The sequence below is a fragment of the Anopheles funestus genome, chromosome 3RL (assembly GCF_943734845.2).
Source record: "Anopheles funestus chromosome 3RL, idAnoFuneDA-416_04, whole genome shotgun sequence".
Taxonomy (NCBI): Eukaryota; Metazoa; Arthropoda; class Insecta; order Diptera; family Culicidae; genus Anopheles; species Anopheles funestus.
In genome coordinates this window covers 2986280-3005664 of record NC_064599.1, presented here as the reverse complement: position 1 = coordinate 3005664, position 19385 = coordinate 2986280, and the positions used below count along the sequence as shown (strand labels likewise).

The following is a 19385-nucleotide window of genomic DNA, read 5'->3' as shown; positions in this document are numbered from 1 at the left end:
CAATCGCCCATTTTGAAATGGAGGTGCTGCCAGAGAAAGAGAGAAAAGAAATGAAAGAAGAATGCGTTCGAATGGTTTGATAACGAGGGTTGATAACGATCCAGGCGGTTGGTGACAAATTTGTCGTTTGATTCCGGCTCGTTGAAGATTTCTCTGTTCCTTTCCCACCTCTCCCCTATTTAACTCTTCCTATTCCCCACTGTTAGAAAGTTTTTCACATTCCACCACGTCAACGAAAGCTGGAAAATGTAGGAAAGTGAGAGAGGAAACCCGTAGGACGTGATGACATGAATGAGGAACCGGGGTCGACCATTTGGAATGTGACTGAACTGGTGAATCGGGCTCTGTTTGTGGCACGGGGTGATGCGAAAAGCATCACCGTACAGCGCAACGATCGAGAATGGCAGCTTTACTGCTGTGGCACACATATTAAACTCATACATACCCAGCAAAAAAAATAAAATGATGGTGGCATGAAGCGCGTAACGCCAGTACATCCAGTAAGATCCAGCGAGTATAATGCTGCTGACGAGCTGTGAAGGACAAAAATTTGGATCATTTACAAAGGTGTCAACGACTCGATCCGGAATCCGGCAGCCACAAAAGCTTGCCTTCTCGCTTCTCGTTAGCGTCAAAGCGTGCTGATGCAGTTCCTCTTGTTCCAGCCCACCTCCAATACTCGTTCAACACGTTAATAATCAACCGCGAAAATGTGTGCTATGTTCGTGACGAATTTATCTCATCAAGGAAGTGTCGCTAATGAAAGGAAAAGCGATCGAAAATTTAAATTCTATTATCGCTTCGTTCCGGAAAAGCTTCGACTAAGCCACAACACTCCAGCCTAACGCCATTCTATATGCGGGAAAGTGAGCTGGCGAATGTAATAGTTCTCACACTAAAAAAGGGCGACATGAAATATTCTTTCTATTCCCTTCCTTCTGATGCAAACTCCTTCACGATTTCACCCGGACACGGGTACGAGGCGTGTCCGAAGTGGCATATTTTATCACATCGTATTTTCCACCCTACCGGCATCTAGCTTGGAATGATTATCATATCCTCCCACGTACCCATGCTGACGTTGGCTGAAATAATAAAAAATGGCACAAAGTACGATGAAAAGCGCGCGGTTCACGACAAGACCCGCGGCAAAAAGCAGAACCGGGGCCATGGTGCACCATGATGGGGCACGACAATGTCTTGCATGTTCTTTGCAATTTGCTTTTGTTTTCGGTGATATTAAGGCGGGGATTTTTTTTTCTTCTTCTCGTCTGTGTATGTGCGAATGGTGTCGTAGATAAAGCGGGAAAATGAAGCTCTAAAGATATAGCAACAATAATAAAAAAAAACCCTCCGTGATGTTCGCTCATAACCGTCAACGGCACGGTCAGGGTACGCATTAGGTTGAACGTTACCCGTACGAAGTAAAAGCTGGCTTGTGAATTCGAGAAGCTAAGAGCTTTTCACGCGGGTAAGCTCGGTTTGCTTGATGGATCGGTGGTAATATTTCAGACTGGAAGGGCATCCCGGGCACCGTGAGTCGGTTGTGAGGGTTTGAAATAAAACTAAAAGGAAGAATGGTTGAAGGTTTTCCCACCGCCCACCGTAAGCCGGACGGATTGAAACGAATGCTTTGAATTGTACGTTTTTTTTGGGGGGAAGAAAAAAACCCCCGGACGAAGGATTATACGGATATTGCTTCGCTACAGTTTTCGGTATGTGTATGTGAGAATTGTCCAATATCCATCAGTGCGAAAGCTTTGCGAGGCTTTGAACAATACAAGCAACAAGCGGAACACGTTGTTGCAAATTATAAAGATATAAAGCAGAAAACATGCACCTTAACCACAGCTCCTGTTTTATCTGCTTGAGATGCTTTATTTTTGTAATAAATATATAACGAATTGTTGTGCAAAGAAAAGTTTAACAAATTTCAATTACTACGAATCGTTTTGCAATATTAATTTCAATCCCTAAAATATACCTGAACTCTCGAAAAGGGTTGTGTTTTCTTAATTTTTTCAGGTTTTACAGATTTTTTTCTGTTCTCATAACAGAACCCATTTTCGCAATTATATTAAAAACAAAAAAAGCATATAATAAACAACCCAATTGTATTTTTTATGCATCAGACTTTTTCCTCTTTCGGAAAGAGCTTTTTTTGCTCTCCGGTAGTAAAATACAGTTGCCATGGTTTCCAAAGCCGAGTAGATCCTTTTTTTCGATAACTTTAAGTAGGAAACTAAAGCTTTAAAAAGCGATATAAGCATTCAAAAATATCAAAATGCAAACTATTAAGAAATTAAACTCGAAAGGGAGTTTTTTTTTTCTTTTTTGGAGTTATATAAAAGGAAAAAATAAGGACGAACATTATCGGAACACATACCTATTACAAAAATGATTTTTCCTTTGCCTCTTCCGGTTCAATTATTGTTCTTACTTTTATCGACAAAACGGATGCTTTTAACTGGCTCAAAGAATAAGCAAAGCGTAACACTTAACGTAACCACCAGTGTCAAAAGCTATTTGGTCAACCGTCGTTGATCTACTGATGGCAATTTTTCAACCATTGCTCAGTCGGGCAGCATTAACGTACCACAATAGTGTGCCAACTGGAACAGCAATAGCAGCATCCGTACAAGCACACACACACACACACACTCGTGCCCAGTGTCCGAGGTCGAAGATTAATGGTCTTCGCAGAAGAAACACCGGGCGCCTCCACCAAATGTGCTCAAGTGTGTTCATTATTGATTTCACTTCACAGGACAAACCGACCGCCGGGAGTGACCGTTACGCTCGTTTGCTTGGCATAATATCCGTACCTTCAAAGGCCGTAAACCAAGCGGTTCTTTCGCACTTCGACCATGCAGACTCCATCCGGCGGCACAATAAGATGCGGAGTGGATAAATATGGATGAGCTGTGAATGAAAGTGCCACTTCGAAGCGTTGAGACACATCATGAAATTGGGATTCAAAATCGATAGTAAACATAAAGTTCGATCTTTCGGTTACCTTCATACAAGCTTACTAAAAGCAGGAGACAACTTTCTGCTAATTAACGAACGGTTAAAAATAGCATTTGTGTAATCATTTGTCCGGAAATAGATAACCAATGGGATTTCTTTTTTGGTTTGTATAATTCCAATAATTTTTGTTCGTGTTTCTTATTTTCACATTTCTTTAGGCGATTTATCTCCGAAACGACATGCCGTTGTCTAACCTAATGAAAAACATTTCTCCGCAACGTGACATCTAGACGTAAGAATTACGCATTACTATCACTTTATTTAACATTCGAGACCGTTCTCCAGCCCATCTGTTTGATTGCTTGGCAAAGGAAATAATTTTATCTTTGCTATGAGGTTTTTTATACTCCATTTTCGTATCTCTGTTTTAGGCTTGCTCAGAATTTCTACGAACCACCCAACATTATTTGATGGGAAATTCTCTAAAAACACGTTCCATTCGTTCGAAAATGATAGGAATGTTGTTTTGTTTTTTGCTTGCTTCAAAATTTAATATTTACCAGACTAGAGGATGATAGGCAACTAGTAAAACAACCGAAAGATAGAAGCATATTTAAATTTTCAATTAACATTTAACATTTACTTACTGCTCTGAGTAATTTGTAGAATTTTTCTTTAACTAAGTTATGCTATTTATATTTTATTTATCTTTATTTGAGTAACTAATTCTCATTTATATGATGTTCTCTTTTGGGAAGAGATTTTTTCCATTTCATGTTTTTGCCATCAGTAAATCCATTTAATGTATTTATACATTCCCAACATTTCATACGCATAGCAAAATACGAAATTAATTTCCGAGAGCATCAGCAGTAAATGTGTAATTAAAAGCATTACACCATCTCTCTATCTCTCATCATCTTTAGCAATCTTTCAAAGAGCGATCAATCAAGCTAATTGATCATTCGAGTGCGTTCCCACGAACATTCTCGCCATGGTATATTGGTACTTCAATCGAAAGCAATGCACACCTCATCCAGCAAAACAATAGACATGCGGAGAAGCCCAACACGGCGTCTAGCGTCATCGTTCATCAGCATAATCTTACCTTACCTTTTAAATTAATATCCCACCCGAGCTCGCAGGTCCCACTTCGGTACGCGTTGGGACGGATCAGAAAACGAGGGTTTGTTCGCAAGCGACACAATGCAGGGGACGCAAACATTCCCGCACATAGTTTTCGCTATGTTCGATGAAAATAAAAAAGAAGACATTCTTTTCCATGAATGTCTCCGTTGTTTGACGCTCGGTACACGCTCAATGGAGACGCCAGGTGCTTCGTACATTTTCAATTGTCATTGGGCGAAGGAAGCGAAATCAACAGCAACGAAATAAAAGGAAAAAGACATACTGGCCGTCGGTAAACAGGCACATCGGGCACACTGTATGGCACACGGTGCTGTGAAATTAATTCAATTATTTCATACCATTCTCTTCCGGCTCGGTTCCTACCGGAACAGACTTGAGGCAACGGCTCCTGTTGCTTTGCTTCAAGCACGACCGAGCCTACTTGAACGCGAAAGCTTTTTTTCATCTTCGGTAAAAGCTTCTTTTTTTGTTTTTGCTCCATTTGCTGCTCGCATACGCAACCGTCTCAAACCATGAATGAATGGCTGGTTGCCGTTGGTTTGAGCTGTGTGCGCGTTTATGATGAAGCGTATATGTGAAAGAAAGAGAACGGAAAGCATTTTATGTTGTCTGATCATAAGACCTGAGACCTGAGTGGGTGGTAAAATATTTCGAACCAAACACGAAAGGATTGCAAAACAAAATATTCTACAGAGAGTCAATGTTGCTACGATGAGAGGAAAATGTTTAACGATACGCTCGGATGGAAGTTCTCTCAGTGTTTACCAATGAGCTTTCGTTGTAATCGCAGGCGCAGTGACTATCGATTTATGTTCCTTTCTTTCACATTTGGGCTTAAATCAGGACAATTTTGTTTAAATTGAAATTAACTATTATAACGTAAGTTATCATAAGAATTTGTTCCAGCTTTCCAGCTTATATTAACATTAACAGTTTGTATTATTTTTTACATAAACAAACAGCTACGAGGAACATTTTGATTATTGCCCGTTAAGTTTGTAACAAAAATAATATTGTTTATAAACTGAAATTTAATAAAAAAAACTCAACCGTTAAATTTATTTCATAATACAAAGTTGAATCAACCGTTGAAAAATAAAAAAGAATTAAAAAAAACTTACTCCTATTTACCAAAACGATTGTTTTACTTGCCCACTGTTCAAGAACTCAATGACAATCGAGTCCTGATATGAAAACCCCTTGGAACGATGAGACTGAAAAGCTCTAACATACACACACTCACTCTCTCGCTCTTTGGTTCTCTCTCTCCCAATCAAATACTAACACCACTAAAGGTTGAGGTCGCTTCCGACCAACTATATAAATAGGGGCGCTTCGGTCGGATTTTCAAGCCGATCGCACTTTAGACGCAAAACTCGGGCAAAACCCCGAAACGTCTTTTCCGTACGACCTTACCCTACACAGGTTGACATTCTAGATGGTGACCGTACACTAAAAAAAACCCCTTATCGTGCGTGCGTACGTGCGTGCGTCCGTACCGTGTCCTTTGGGCAGTGCAGAAACAAAAGAGAAAAAAACAGCAAAGCTAGAGTGAGTGCAAGGTGTAACGCATCGAACAACCGTCAAGGACAATACCATTAGGAAAACACCAACGGTGAACAAATAGCAGCGCATAAGGGAACCAAACACACACAGCGGGTGAGTGAAGGTGTGTTTGTTCTGCTTTGGGGATTTATGGTGAAGCATGGGGATGAAAAGTTGGCGGAAGTGAATATTAAGACGATAAGGAATGCGTGTGTGGGATGTGGCGTGTAGGTTCAGCCTTACCAGAGCCAGCGTTTCCAGGTTGCGACCCGTGTGTGTATGTGTGTGTGTGTGTGTGTTTGTGGTCCATGAAGTCATACCGGGTTTTCTCTCCTCATTTTCGGACGGTAATTAGATACGCTTGATGTGTATGAAGGTACCTTCTAGGTAGCCATTTGCCAGTCCCCACAGTGCGCCAGCAGACTGCCGAAGCTGGGATGAGTTTGGAAAAACAAACAGGATATTATGTTAAGGATGTTACACGCTAAACAAGCTCGCCCCATCTCTGCTGGGATGGAAATAACTCACCTTCGTGTTATGCACGAATTGGGATTAGTAGACATAATTATACTTCACGTTTTGGAGATTCTCAGTAGCACCGAGCTACACAGTAACCATGGTACGGTGACGGATGATTGCAGTGATGGTGGTGATGGTGTATGACAGTGTGTTACATGTTGACAGCTCTCCACTGAAGTAGGCTGCACAAGTAGGTGGTAAAACTAATTGCCAAACGATGAACATGCTTTCCTGTCTCTATCCACGGAAGGCGTTTTTCCTTCACAATATTTCCACCCGTGTGCTAAAGAACGTTGCTATCACGAAGAAAAAAATTTTCCCGTCAACTTCCATCAGTTATCATGTGTTTGGAAGCAACAACAAAAAATCCTACCCAATCATACAGACCGTCTTCTAAGGAAAACCTTACCTCTACACACCTTTTTTCGAATGGCCTTCCATGAACCGGGAGTATGATTGGAAGAAGGGTATGGTTAAACTTTTCCACTGTTTTTCTTCTAAACATGAGCAACAAGTTATATGTACAGCATTATGGGTTCGGTGTTCCCTGTACGCTTCGTTTACCCCGTTACAGGGGAGCTTATCAGGTTACGACGATAAGCAAACGAGGGAGAAAAGGGGTTTATGTTTATCCTAGACAAGAACACCATGGTAGAAGCCATTTTTCTTTCACCTTTTTACGTTTTTTCCCCCATTAACCACAAAGGATGTGTTTTGTTAATTTGTTTTGTGCTCGTTACTATACAAAGAATAATATTCAAAAGAACGAAAGGTCGTGAGTTAACTTAAATTCACTTGAGGAGTTTCATTTTCCATTTTATGGCCGAACATAATACATGATGGCCTTTTGCTCTTTAAACGTTCACCTCAAGATGGTATTCATACTGAAGCTGTTGGTGTTTTTGTTTTCTTGGGATGCTCGTTACCTTCCGAGAACTCCGAATCACTCTGATTGGAGAATTGAAAAATAATCTCATTTAAATACACCCGCTTCCCATCCATCGCTTCGCTCCTTCTGATATGTGCATTTGTCGATAAAGGTAGGTTAGAACTTAGGAGAAGGAAAATTCCTCTTTGCGAGATGAGAAATTCTGCTGAAAGTATTTTAATAACATGCCTGTCTTCCCCGGAGAAAATCGGAAAGCGTCGAAATTACTTATTGATTGAACATCGGCCAAATACGCTCGAACGTGCATCACTTTTCAACGTGCAGTAATGAGTCACGTGGGTTGAGTTTGGTTGGGCAAGTTCAATAGAATATTTTTTTTCTTGTTTTTCCGTCCTGCCTTTTTTTCCAATGAAATCCATCTCTATTGAGCAGAACCAGAAAGATGAAAGGATATTTGTTTTACGTGCAAAGTTTCGCTATGATGCTGATTGTGGAACGGAGAAAAAAAAGCCCAAAAAGTTGTAGCAAAACGAGTTGACTAGCAAAGTTTGCTTAAGCTCTCTTTAAATCGACCGGTTTGTTTGCATTGGAAAATGTCTTCCGAAGTGATCCCAAATGAGCAAACTTTTTGGTCCCACGTGTCGGTACGATCGGTCACTTTCATTCGCCATTCGGAAACAGTGCCAGCAGTGTTCAACTGTTAACCTTTTCGCCATTCACAAGCCGTCGGTTTCTGCCTTCTTGGTGAAGGTTAAGGTTGAAAATAATGTTCCGAAAGCATACTCAGTATCACCATCACCATCGTCGTCATTACCATCATTAGTCTGCACACTACACAATGTTCTCCCGAAGGATTTTCTTGCGCTTATTCAATAAAGCTCCATCCGGGTACTCCTACGCCGAGTTGCACCGGTCAGGGTCGGTGCTTTTGGCTGCTGGTTGTAGCAGCCAGTGGCAATCTGCCTCCAACTCGGTACGCTTCCTGGCACCTGCTGGCAGAATGTGTCGTCCAGTTTTTTTTGCAGCATTTTTATCAAAATATTTGTTTGATTTATGTCAAGCTTGCAGACCACGGACAGAAACGAATAGAAACGTAATTGGACATTTTCAAACAAACATTCTAGGGGACGAGGATTAGAGGAAGACGAGGCTCCCTACTGGTTATTTATTAACGCTCGCTCAAGTGCGTACAAATTATCATACATCAGGAAACAAAAGCAAAAAGAAGGAAAAACATCATCCCCCCATCCCCAACAATCCATCGACACTATCGAGAGCGATAAGGGACACCCACAAACACTCTTTCGCTCACCCTTTTTCCCAGTAATTTATCAACTCCGTCCGGTCATCACACCAAACGGTCATTCGTGAAAACAACCCAACACCGGTTTTGGGGCTGTGGTATGCGAAACTTCATTTGTCAGCTTGCCGCAGGGTGTCCCATTTCCCGGACTTGTTGAATTTGTCCCCAACCTTCTGTCGGTTGTCGGTTTTCCTTTAATTTCCCATAATCAACCAACCAACAAATGGGCGCACGTGCTCTGGTGTCCGTTGTTGTTTGTCGCGCCAAGAAGTTCCAATCCATCCAAATTATTGATTCTGTTGCGAAATCGAACAAAACGGGCGTCGGTTGGTTTGGTTTGGGGTTGAGTGAATTTTATTAATTAGCCAGATTACGGCACTTTGCGCAATCGGTACGTGCACATAAACCGATGCCGAGATCGTTGCGTGCCCGCGGATGTAGTGATTCATTTGCAAATCCCGGAAAATAACGGTCCATTGAAAGGGTCGCTTGTGGCGCGGAAGAAACATGTGGAAAGGATGGAATAAATTACAGTATCGTACCAATACTGCTGTTCGGTTGGATTAGCAAATTGTACACCGGATACCATACCGCAGACCACAAAACCACCATTCAAACACAACCGAAACAATATCCTGGAAATCTATGTGTTTTCCCTTTCCAAAAAAAACGCCCACCAACCGGAATGGCACATAAACTTTCCCAGGCAGTCAGCTCTCTCTCTCTCTTTCCTTCTCTCCCCTTCCTCCCTCCATCATTGAAAGTGATCGTAGCAACGAAAAAAGGGACGATATAAAACTTTCCAATCGAGACGAACGATCGAAACAAACGAATCTAACATCTATCCCGGATGTGCGCGTTGGTGAAACACAGAAAGGCAATAAAAAATGGACATACATTTTCATTCCCCCACCGGGCTGCTTTCATCTATCCTCAGCTTCCCCCTCCCCCTTGCTGTAGCGAAATTGATCATGGTAAAGGTATGGAGCAAAGTACAAACGATTGATTAGCTATTGATCGAACAAATCGAACTTTCGCACTGATGGTCAGACGAATCTTTTTTGATGGAAAAGTTAACTTTTAAGCGAGTGGGAAATATGTTTAAAAATAGTTTGAATAAGTTTTGATTACTTTAAAAAAATTCAAAGTGATGGAAATCGCTTGGCAAGTCGTCACTTGTTGAAGATATTATGGAAAATTAGTTGTCTCTTCTCAATCTTCTCAAGCGTTATTTTTATTCTTGAACCATAATTAAACACCAAAATTTCCCGAAACATACGTCATTCTCATTAAAACTAAAGGAAAAATTAAATTTAAACCTCGTTAATTATCAAGAACGAACAACACCACGCCATGATTTGCCCGACGCTTCATTTCTATTTCCAGAATATCCATCTTCTAGCTTCAAAAACTTTGCCAAGTGTCTTTACATTTCCCCCCCCCCCCCCTCCTCCCACGCCTGACTCTCATGAAAGTCACTCAATCATATCGGCTTTTACGGACGTGCGCTTAATTTTCCACTAGAGACACAGAACAGGCTAAAAATCACTTGAATAAAATAGAAAGCTTGACGAATGCGAACGTGCGCTACCCGTCGTCAGACAGGTGAAGTACAAAATTTGAAATTCAATTGAAATCGACCGACCGGTCGTAGCTGTCAGCAACATGCACGAACGATTTACCGTCCAGCAATGGCCGCACAACACATCGGTGGACACATTATCCACCCCCCCACTGGGTCGAACAATTTCAAATCGAGATATCGAATCTTGTGTCCCGTAGGCTGAATGTCAACGGGTCATTTAAGCGTACGGCGATACCACAGGCATCCATGTCTCGTCGGGAACCGTGACCAGCACTATTCCGCTTTGGCTCCGGAAGCTTTCGCCATGAACACAGCCGCATATACCGACCCGTCACAGTGGTCAACGATCCGTACACTCAATGGCGCCATAATGCAATGGTTATGGTACAAGGAATAAATTTATACAACTAGCAAGAAAGAGAGCTAATGGCGTTTGGTGAAGGCTTTTTGTTTTGTCTCTTGAATGGAAATACAAATCGACGGTCCATTTTGAGTTAAATGTGCTAATGCAGGACACGGTGGTTTGCTGTTATGTGTTTTTATATGGCTATTTTGCGGTTTTATTTACTACCAAACAGGCAGCTTTAATGGTTGCCGATTTGTTTTCACTATTTTCTCTAGATAAAAGGAATATTGGAAAGCTTGGAAAATTCTTAGTTAACTGATCTAATTCTAATAAACTATTTATCAGAAAAAAATGTTTTAATGAGATAAAAAAACTCAAATCTTCACACACACTGATAGCATCGCAAACAATTCTCTTGTTATTCAATTGATAAACAACGCACATAATACGTCCGCCAACTTTACATCTTCGCTGTTATTCAATCTCAATAAAAACCAACCGAAATCTGCTGCGAAACGCCAAGCTCACGGTCACGTATTTACGTAGGAATTTTCTCATCACAATCACCGCAACCCAATTTGGTAGATGCTGCCAGAAACAACCCCCGACAAAACCCATCTGCCAGGTAATCCGATTGCCATCGTAGATCCCATTTAGATTACACCGAAAATCATTGGATGCGTTAGTGGCCGTAGTCGGGTTGACAGATTCAACAACCATCGAATCATTTTGTGGTCCCAACGGTCTAATCCGTCAACGGCAAAAGACGAAAGGGGGTGAAGAAGTGTATTGGGACATTATTTAAATAAAATTAATTAGTCGGTAATGGTTAACCCCTTACGGCTCATCATGCTATCACGACCTTTATCGATGCTGATGTGATAAGGTTGTCCTCCAACAAGATGACGCACCATATTGTTGGGAAATAAGCGAAACCGATGCCACCGGCAACCTGTCGACATTGCTATCGGTTCCCTCTTATTTGCCAACGACGTCTAACGAGCTTTGAAGTGAGCTTGAGGGAAGAAAGCAACGAAAGTATCGAATCATCGCCCATCGAGTTTCTTGGAGACGAAGGTTAAATCCTGGAAGCGCCCGGAGGTTTCAAATCAAACTTTCGTCCATAGATATCAGATCGGAATGGAATGCTTTTTGATAAACAGAGGGATTGTTGCATCAAGTCAGCAAGGAGCAGGAGTTAAGTAGTTTTCTTGATTTGCATCAAGAACTCCTCACCGGAGATACTGTGCTTGTCCCAAAAGCTCCATCGCGCATTAGACACTAGACGAAGCTATTTTTGGTTGTGAAAAAGTTTTTTCCTCTCACGCTAAACCCATTGTTTATGGGTTTATGCATGCGGGACGTTCTTGGCCGGTTTGCTGCTTTCTAAGCTGACATTTGGGGTAGCAGCTTTTCGCCATAAATTGTTTCAACGAATTTCTAGCTCCTTCAGTAAGATCTTGCATTAAGTGACGATCCTGTTTCTTCAACGATGATGATGGTTCGTTACTTCACTTTCAAGTGGAAAATGGTTCCCTTAATCCTCCCTTATTTGTCATAATCATTCGAATCCGTTTCTCCTCCCATTGATAAGTCTCCGGACTCGGTTCCCGGTCAAGCATCCTGTCTGTGGTGTCGTTCGTTTTCCTCGTCCTCCATTGCGGTTCTTTTCCCTTTTTATTTCCATCTCACGCTTGTCATAGAAATGAGTCACATGCCATTCGAATGATTTAAGCCTTCACCAACAGCACCACAATAAGGCCGATCATTTGCAAACTTGTAACCGGTCCAGCCAACGCAGCACGACAACGGTGCATTCTATTGCATCGCAAATGGATTCAGAAAAATACCATTTCTCGCATTCGTCTTAACATTCTGACGGTGTCCGGCATTTGATGTGATGTTTATCCTTTCCTTCTAGTTCCAGCTGACTTTGAATCGTACGGCATCGTTGTTGCACGTTTGTCCTTCTTCTCACTATTCTCACTATTTTCACACTGACCACAATCGGTTGGTGCAACCGACTGCACACAATGTTTCAAACTGGCAGCATAAACCACGAGCTTATAACAAGGTTTACCACCCTTTGGTTGGTGTGTGTGTGTCTGACTTCTATCCCATCCAACCGAGCTTACTCCCCACTTTGTTGCCGGTGTTTGGAATCTACGGAAAAGTGTCATTTGCAACTAGTAAGGCAAACCACAAGCGGAACCATTTCTTCCTCCAGTGACAGTGACGATGATTTTCTCCGCAACGGGGTATGGTTCTTGTACGGTATGGTGCAATTTTGTAATATCGTGCGGAACGTGACTAATGCCGCCTGGGAGTACAAAGCGGAAAAAAAGCCGGATCAGTGACCGTAGCAACCGAGAGGAAGCAAAAATAAATCGTTGAAGCCCTAGAAGCCGATTACAAATTGTGTATTCTTCCGTTCTCATTTCGTCGGTGATAGAGGCTCGTAAAGGAGATATATGGCCATATTTCCGTGTTTATATTTTTATGCCTTCAACCATACACCGCTGTAAAAGCGTTGTTGTGAAGGAAAGCAGCAATATCACCGAACAGGCTTCATGGGTGATGTAAGCCAATACCCAATTCCGTGATATATAATTGAAATTCTTCACATAATACTACATTCTCGCTTTGGCTATCATATAAAATCAATTATCAGAACAATCTCCCATTCCCAATCTTATCCATTCGCAGAAAAATTCTTTCTAAAGCCCACAGCATGGCGGGTTTTCCCATCTATTCGCTGCTGATTCTCGGAACCAGCCTGGTGGTGTTGGGCTCACAGCATTCCCCGTACTCCCTACAGGTAGCTTTAGATTTAATTTCAATTGTCATGTCTCTAAAACCCCTGGAGAGCATGATTGCCTATCAACAAGTTTATTTAAAAACACTTTTTTCCAGGCTGCCATTGATGCTCTGCATCGCCGTGAAGCTCAGCTAGCTTTGCGAGATGAGGCCGCGGCTGAACAAATGGATGATGATGGTTACTGGATGGAACGTAAGTAGTTTTAAGCAAAAGCTCCAAGCGCCGTGTGACCTGTGTTTTGTCGTTCTTTTGTATAGCCACTGAAGAGCAGCAACAGCAGTTCCGTCCGAATCGACAAAGGTTAAACCGCATTCTGGCAAACTATTTGCGACGTGATGAGGACCCAGAAGATGGATACGATCCATACGATTTGGACACACGCAAGCGTTCCGTGTTTAGGGAGAGAGATGGTGAGTTGCGTTGGCCTGGTAGATTTCAATTAAATTCACTAATGCTAACCATTGTTCATAGAACAATCGTCCTATCCGACCGTGTTCCGTGAGCGGGAACTTGAGAAATCTTACCCACATCCAGATCTGTCCGCTGACTTCTTGCGTGCTGTAGATCGTCAAGCGATCGCCGAGCGAGAGGAAGAGTTCCAGGATCGTTTGCAGCAGCTGTGGGACAAATATCAGCAGGAGGAGAACGAAATCGAACAGCGACTTTTCGACGAGGAACCATTAGTCCCGGTTGGATACGAAAAGCGGCAAGGATTCCCCATGTCCGAATCGGAACCATCTCCCGCACACTATGGTCCTCCGATGCAAGAACGCAAACGAACACTTCCGATTCTGCCGTGGCTTCCAGCCACGCGCAAGAAGCGATTCCCTGTGGCTAAACGATCGCCCAAACCCGAAGTTCCCCCATCCGGTACCGATGAGAAGGTGGCCAAGGATTTGCAAGCCCTGTTCGGTGCTCCGATCGAGCAAAAGCGCAAACGTTCCAGTGAACCGTCTAGCGCACCAAGTTCCACGGTAAGCTCTGGCGTAACCACGACGGTCTCTACCACAACCGAACGCGCATTGGAAGCGAACAAAGCTAAGCGAGAGTCAAGCGACGAACATCACGAACACAGCTCGGAGGAAGGACCGGAAGAGGACGAACATGAGCACGATCACGAACACGAACACGATCATGAGGATTCGAGTGAAGAGTTTGAGGGTGAAGATGATGACAAAAAGAAGAAACGATCCGTGCGAAAACGATCTAATCTGGAAGTAGTGAAGGAGGATCAAATCCTTCCCGGAGATATTGGGGAATTTAAGTCGAAGAAATCGATCCAGTGGAACAAATACTTTGGTATGGATCGCAGGAAAAAGGATGGCCGAAATGGTGCTGGCAACGGACCTGTCCCGTACCCGCTGAGCTTTTACAAGACGTACGATGAGGATCGCAAGAAGAAGAACATAAATCAAGACAAGCTGGAAAGCATGGCAAAGAAGCTGAAAAGTATCGAAGATCTAATTCTGGACCAGACGGTTAAGTACACGGGAGATCATGAAGGTAAGTCTACCGGTAATCTATTTCAAAAGTGCAACAGTACACCGTTTCTCCGTTGGTTTTTAACGTCTTAGGACTTATTACCGAACCGGATGAGATGGAAAAGTTAAAAGACAAGCTTGTGGCACGGTTGGCCACTGCGTACAGCATCGAGAAGATGCGCCACACATTGGAACGGTTGAAGGATTCAGTAAACGATGATCAGCTGAAGCTGAACGAAGTGGAACCGGAGCAGCCTCGCGAAGAAAAGGAAAAAGCCAAACGTGTTGCTGTGAAGAAGGAACGCGCTGAGTACGATCACAGCCAGTAAGTAGTGGTATTGTGAAGTTGTGAGGAGATTTACCCGGGCATTGATGAACTTGTTTCCTAATTTACCAGACACAGCATGGAAGGTAACGATAAAGTAGCGCACGAAGAAGTTGAAAACAATCTCGATGATGTGGAGGAAGACAAAAAGAAGAAGAAGCGTACTCAAAAACGGTACCAGGAAATATTCCGGGATCCCGAAGAACCCGAGCTAGACGATGAGTTTAGCCGAGGGTTGGTTGTTGGTAAGTGGAAAAGGGTTTTTTTGATGAAAAGGCGCTGAATGAAGTTTTGGGATGAGATCAGAATCTGTCCAAAAGAGTTCTTTAAGTTCGTCTTTGTGAGCTCGTACTTAGGCACCGTTTCCTTCCAGAGTCCACTGAATGTCCACTGCTAGATGCGTTTGAGAGGCGATGTCGTGGAGTAGACGTGCTTAGCGGTGATATCTATCAGGAGCTGCTACCGGCCTGTGGTGCCCATCAACTATGCTATCTATGCGTAAGTAGCCAAACTGATCATCCTCCAGATCCTGAAGTTTTGCATCGCCCCCCTAAAACATACATTTCCCCTTTTGCTGCAGGGTGTTTCACCGAAAGTGTGCGATCTGCAGTATCTCTCAGTGTCGGACAACATATGCGAAAATCAACCGGACTGCCAGACGACCGCCCGATCCGTGCTGATGATACTGCGAGGCTTTCCCGGACCTCATCTAGGTACGCGCGAATGCGCCAAGAATCCCTGCCTGTATCGGGCCATGGTTGAACTTGGTGTCGTAGATTAAATCCGAAATTCGAAGCGTCACCACCACATTTACCGCAACACACCTTTCCGATGATGATGATGTGTCTCTTGATGTGAAGTTTGTGAAAGTTGTTATACTGTAAGTTTACATTCACTTTAAGAACTCTGAACGTGGACGGTTGTACAGTAAACGATCTACTTACGCTGGAGGCGAAAATGTAACACACTAAGGCTACCAAAAGAACAACGATGATCAGTATACCGAGAAAAGGTTCTGGAGTGAAGAAACGAGCGAAATATTCCCTTACCTTTCCTAGTCGCTTTTTCTCAGATTCACGCATTTATGCGCGCGCGCGTGTGTGTGTAAAAGAACGGCTCATCTTATCGTAACATTGGAGCTCATTTTTAATCGCATATCGATAACAAATGTATGTTTGTTCAAACACAAACGCACACGTACACAGAGACGGAAACCACCTCTTTGATGTGAACAATCGGCGTAACGTTATCAACGATTTATCTTGTGATTTTGTTATGATAAATGCAATAATGCAAGACACACTTACTCACCAGCCGGTATGTCCCGACTACATGCTCTAGATGTACCCAGTGCAATGATGGTTTAATGCCGCTAGCGCATTTTATGCTCGAGCCGTTCCACACTTCATCTTGTTTAATCGTCATTTTGAAAGTATATGCATGTGTCGCTGTATAAGTAAGATTTTTGTCAAACCATTATTTACAAACTTATAGAGAAGAAAAAAGAGAAGAAAACTGACAAAAGGATATTGAACAACCGAAATCGACTAGGTCGAAACGACCTTATCTCTAGTTGTGAGAAAAAACAGAGGAATAATAAAGAAAAAAACACACAGAAGCTAAATATACATATACAACTATATTATACTGAATGTGTACGGGATAAGTTTCTGAAACAAATAAAGTAATAATTTACAAAAAACATGAGAACTTACACAAACGAAATCTAAACAACCCCAGCCTAACAATGCGCAAAAACGGCAAGAAGCAAATCGAAGGAAAAGAAACACTTAGAAACATTCCCCTAACGAGCGAAGGTAAGAAAACCGAAGCATACCAAAACGAAACAAAAAAGAGAAACGAACCTACAATCCCGACAATAAGAAAAAAGACGACGAAACAAAACAATAAAACAAACCCATACCGAAACTTGTTGGCCCACACGGCGGATTGGCTGTATGGCTGGGGACGGGGCGGGGGGATCCTTCAGTGTAAGTGTTTGAGCATAAGCATAAAAACAACCGATTCCAAACAGTCTGAAGCTCTTGCGGAACTTTTGGGGAGGGGATGGGGACAGATGAACCACGAAATGACAAAACACATTTGGCAAACAAAATTCCGATATAAGCTATTACGAAACTGAATTGAGTGCAGCTACTAGTTTTACATACTGAGGAAGAAGTAACAGTGGATATTATTAATATGAATGGAAATAATAAAAAAAAAAAACAAAATCATGCATAAACGAACATACATAAAAATATTCTACTACAAGTTTTCCTGTAACTTCAACAAACCCCTTCCACACAGTCGATCGGTTAGGCATGATAGTGGCGATAGGAGCTGATAAGCGTTCAATGTAACGAAGCGGACAAGTTTACGATGGAACATAAATGTGGAATTCACTACACCTAACGGCGGACATACAAGTTGGCAACGTTAGTACTAAAAATCGAAATCGATTTACGGAACGTCTAATGGCTGAGGTACTTAAAACAAGCAGTAAATGTATTTTGTGTTGAGATTTACTAACACTTACACACACACAAACAAACAAAAGCTATATTATTGACACTTGCTGTACACTTAACGGCAGTTACTAAACAACAATCCCCAATAGATTATTGACACAGCAAACAAACCGATCGACCTAAAACTACACTACAGAGGCAAACGTTGAAGAAATACATACACTAAAAACAATCAGATGAAACAAAACGGTCAGTATTGGTTAAAATCTAAATAAACTTTATGAAACCCTCCCCACAATTGTGTTTTTTAAATTTTGTATTTTGATGACTTGATTACTATTTTTCCCTGACAAATTCGGGCATTTTCCTGTTTCCCTCTTTGTCAGCTGTTCACTGATGAGTCTTCCAGGAAAGTGAGCTTGCCGGTGGACCCCCGAGGGTCACACCACCACGGACCCAAAAACGAGAACGAGCGGATACTTGAGTGCTATCAATGAAGCAATGACTGATGATAGCTGGAAACGCGATAAGATAAACTTGCCAACGACCGTGGGCCAACTGCACGACCACTCGCACCGTACGCGTTAGTGTAAATTCAGTTGTTTAACAGGCACTTCGGATTCTTCTGGGCACAAAAGTAGCCCGAAGTATGTCGTCTGCTAGAGTTCCTCCATCCCAGCAGCAGGAGTTCTACGGTCCGGATACACCAACGTTCGATCTGAGCTGGGACTATAACTACGACAGTACACTAGCAGCGCCACCGAACAATGTACCACCCGTCGGTAAGAAGGTGATTAGCTTTTAGCACGATCCCAACGATTTTATGACTCTCTTCGATGCGTTCCCATACACAGTGCACAGTGGCGAAAATCGAATCATCACGGCACAACCACAGTCTCAGAGTGACCGTAATGGTGGTAAGTGGATGACGAATGGTGTCAATGTTCACGATCACACACAGCATTAACGTTAGCTTTGGACCCTGTTTACAGTCAGCCTACGAATAGCACCACCCCAATCGAGTGATAATATACAATCCGTCAACAGTCCCTTCCTGACGCCCTTTTCACCCCGAGCCGGGTTAGATTTTCTCTACGGACTGCCGTCTGTGTTTATTCAACAGAGCTACGAACTCAACGAATGTAAGGAGTGAAACCGCTTGAAAACACCCTTGTTAAGCCCATACTAATCTCCTTTCCCTTTGTAGTACTATCGGGCGTTTCATCCGACAATCGGTTTACCATCAGAGGACCTTCAAACGAAGCGCTTTACGGTGCATCGGAAACATCCGACCCAAAGGATCGTTTCTGGGGCTCACTACGACCGTTCAGTCTAACCCTAGTCGATCGCAGCCATCAGGAGGTGCTGCTGTTTAAGAAAAATCTCGGCTGCGGTGTGTTTTGTTGCTTCTGCAAGAACCAGTTCCTGGAGGTGTGGGCCAGCCCGGGTGAGCTGATCGGCTGCATACAGCAGGACTATGGCATACTGTCGCAGGAGATCATTCTCATGAATAGTGATATCAACACGATGTTTCGCATACCGATATCCTTCCTCAATGCGATACGGATGCCGAAGGAGACACACTTCCGGGTGCTGGATCGTGACCGTATGACGCAGAAAGGGACGATCACCCGCTCGTGGAATGTTAATACGGCGAGCTACACAAACAACATCTACTATTCCGATCCGACGATGGACGTCAAGTTTAAGTCGCTCTTCATTGCGGCAGCTTTTATGTTGGTAAGCACCATTTATTGAGGTTAAATTATGGCATTGCTTTAATTATACTTCTTTTTTTACTTAGGAATATTTATACTTTCAATCAAACTGTTGTTAAGAATGGTGAATTATGAATTTACTTAAGATTAACCGGTATACTTAATTTCGTTGGTTTGACAAGCAATAAAAATATAAAAAACATGGTACCAATACGGAACAGTTTTTTGTTTTTTTTTTTTCACACACATACGGTTTCACGGACAAC

The 19385-nt window shown here is 42.6% G+C and overlaps 1 protein-coding gene across 1 annotated transcript; it reads left to right on the top strand.

Moving 5' to 3' along the window:
• Positions 1-5456: 5456 nt before the first annotated feature.
• LOC125772094 (uncharacterized) lies at positions 5457-19337 on the top strand. Its single transcript, XM_049443452.1, has 14 exons — positions 5457-5778; positions 13013-13124; positions 13220-13316; positions 13382-13534; positions 13596-14627; positions 14699-14930; positions 15003-15175; positions 15304-15428; positions 15511-15708; positions 18009-18183; positions 18256-18318; positions 18394-18543; positions 18609-19141; positions 19206-19337. The coding sequence occupies exons 2-14, from the start codon at positions 13038-13040 to the stop codon at positions 19236-19238; spliced, it is 3051 nt and encodes a 1016-aa protein (XP_049299409.1). The 5' UTR covers positions 5457-5778; positions 13013-13037; the 3' UTR covers positions 19239-19337.
• The last annotated feature ends 48 nt before the right edge of the window (positions 19338-19385 follow it).

Bases quoted from the DNA above. Each gene is read 5' to 3' on its own strand.
- LOC125772094 (XM_049443452.1), top strand. From the start codon at position 13,038: ATGGCGGGTTTTCCCATCTATTCGCTGCTGATTCTCGGAACCAGCCTG. The intron at 18,319-18,393 runs GTAAGTGGATGA...CCCTGTTTACAG, and splicing joins TCAGAGTGACCGTAATGGTG to TCAGCCTACGAATAGCACCA. The intron at 18,544-18,608 runs GTAAGGAGTGAA...TTCCCTTTGTAG, and splicing joins GAGCTACGAACTCAACGAAT to TACTATCGGGCGTTTCATCC.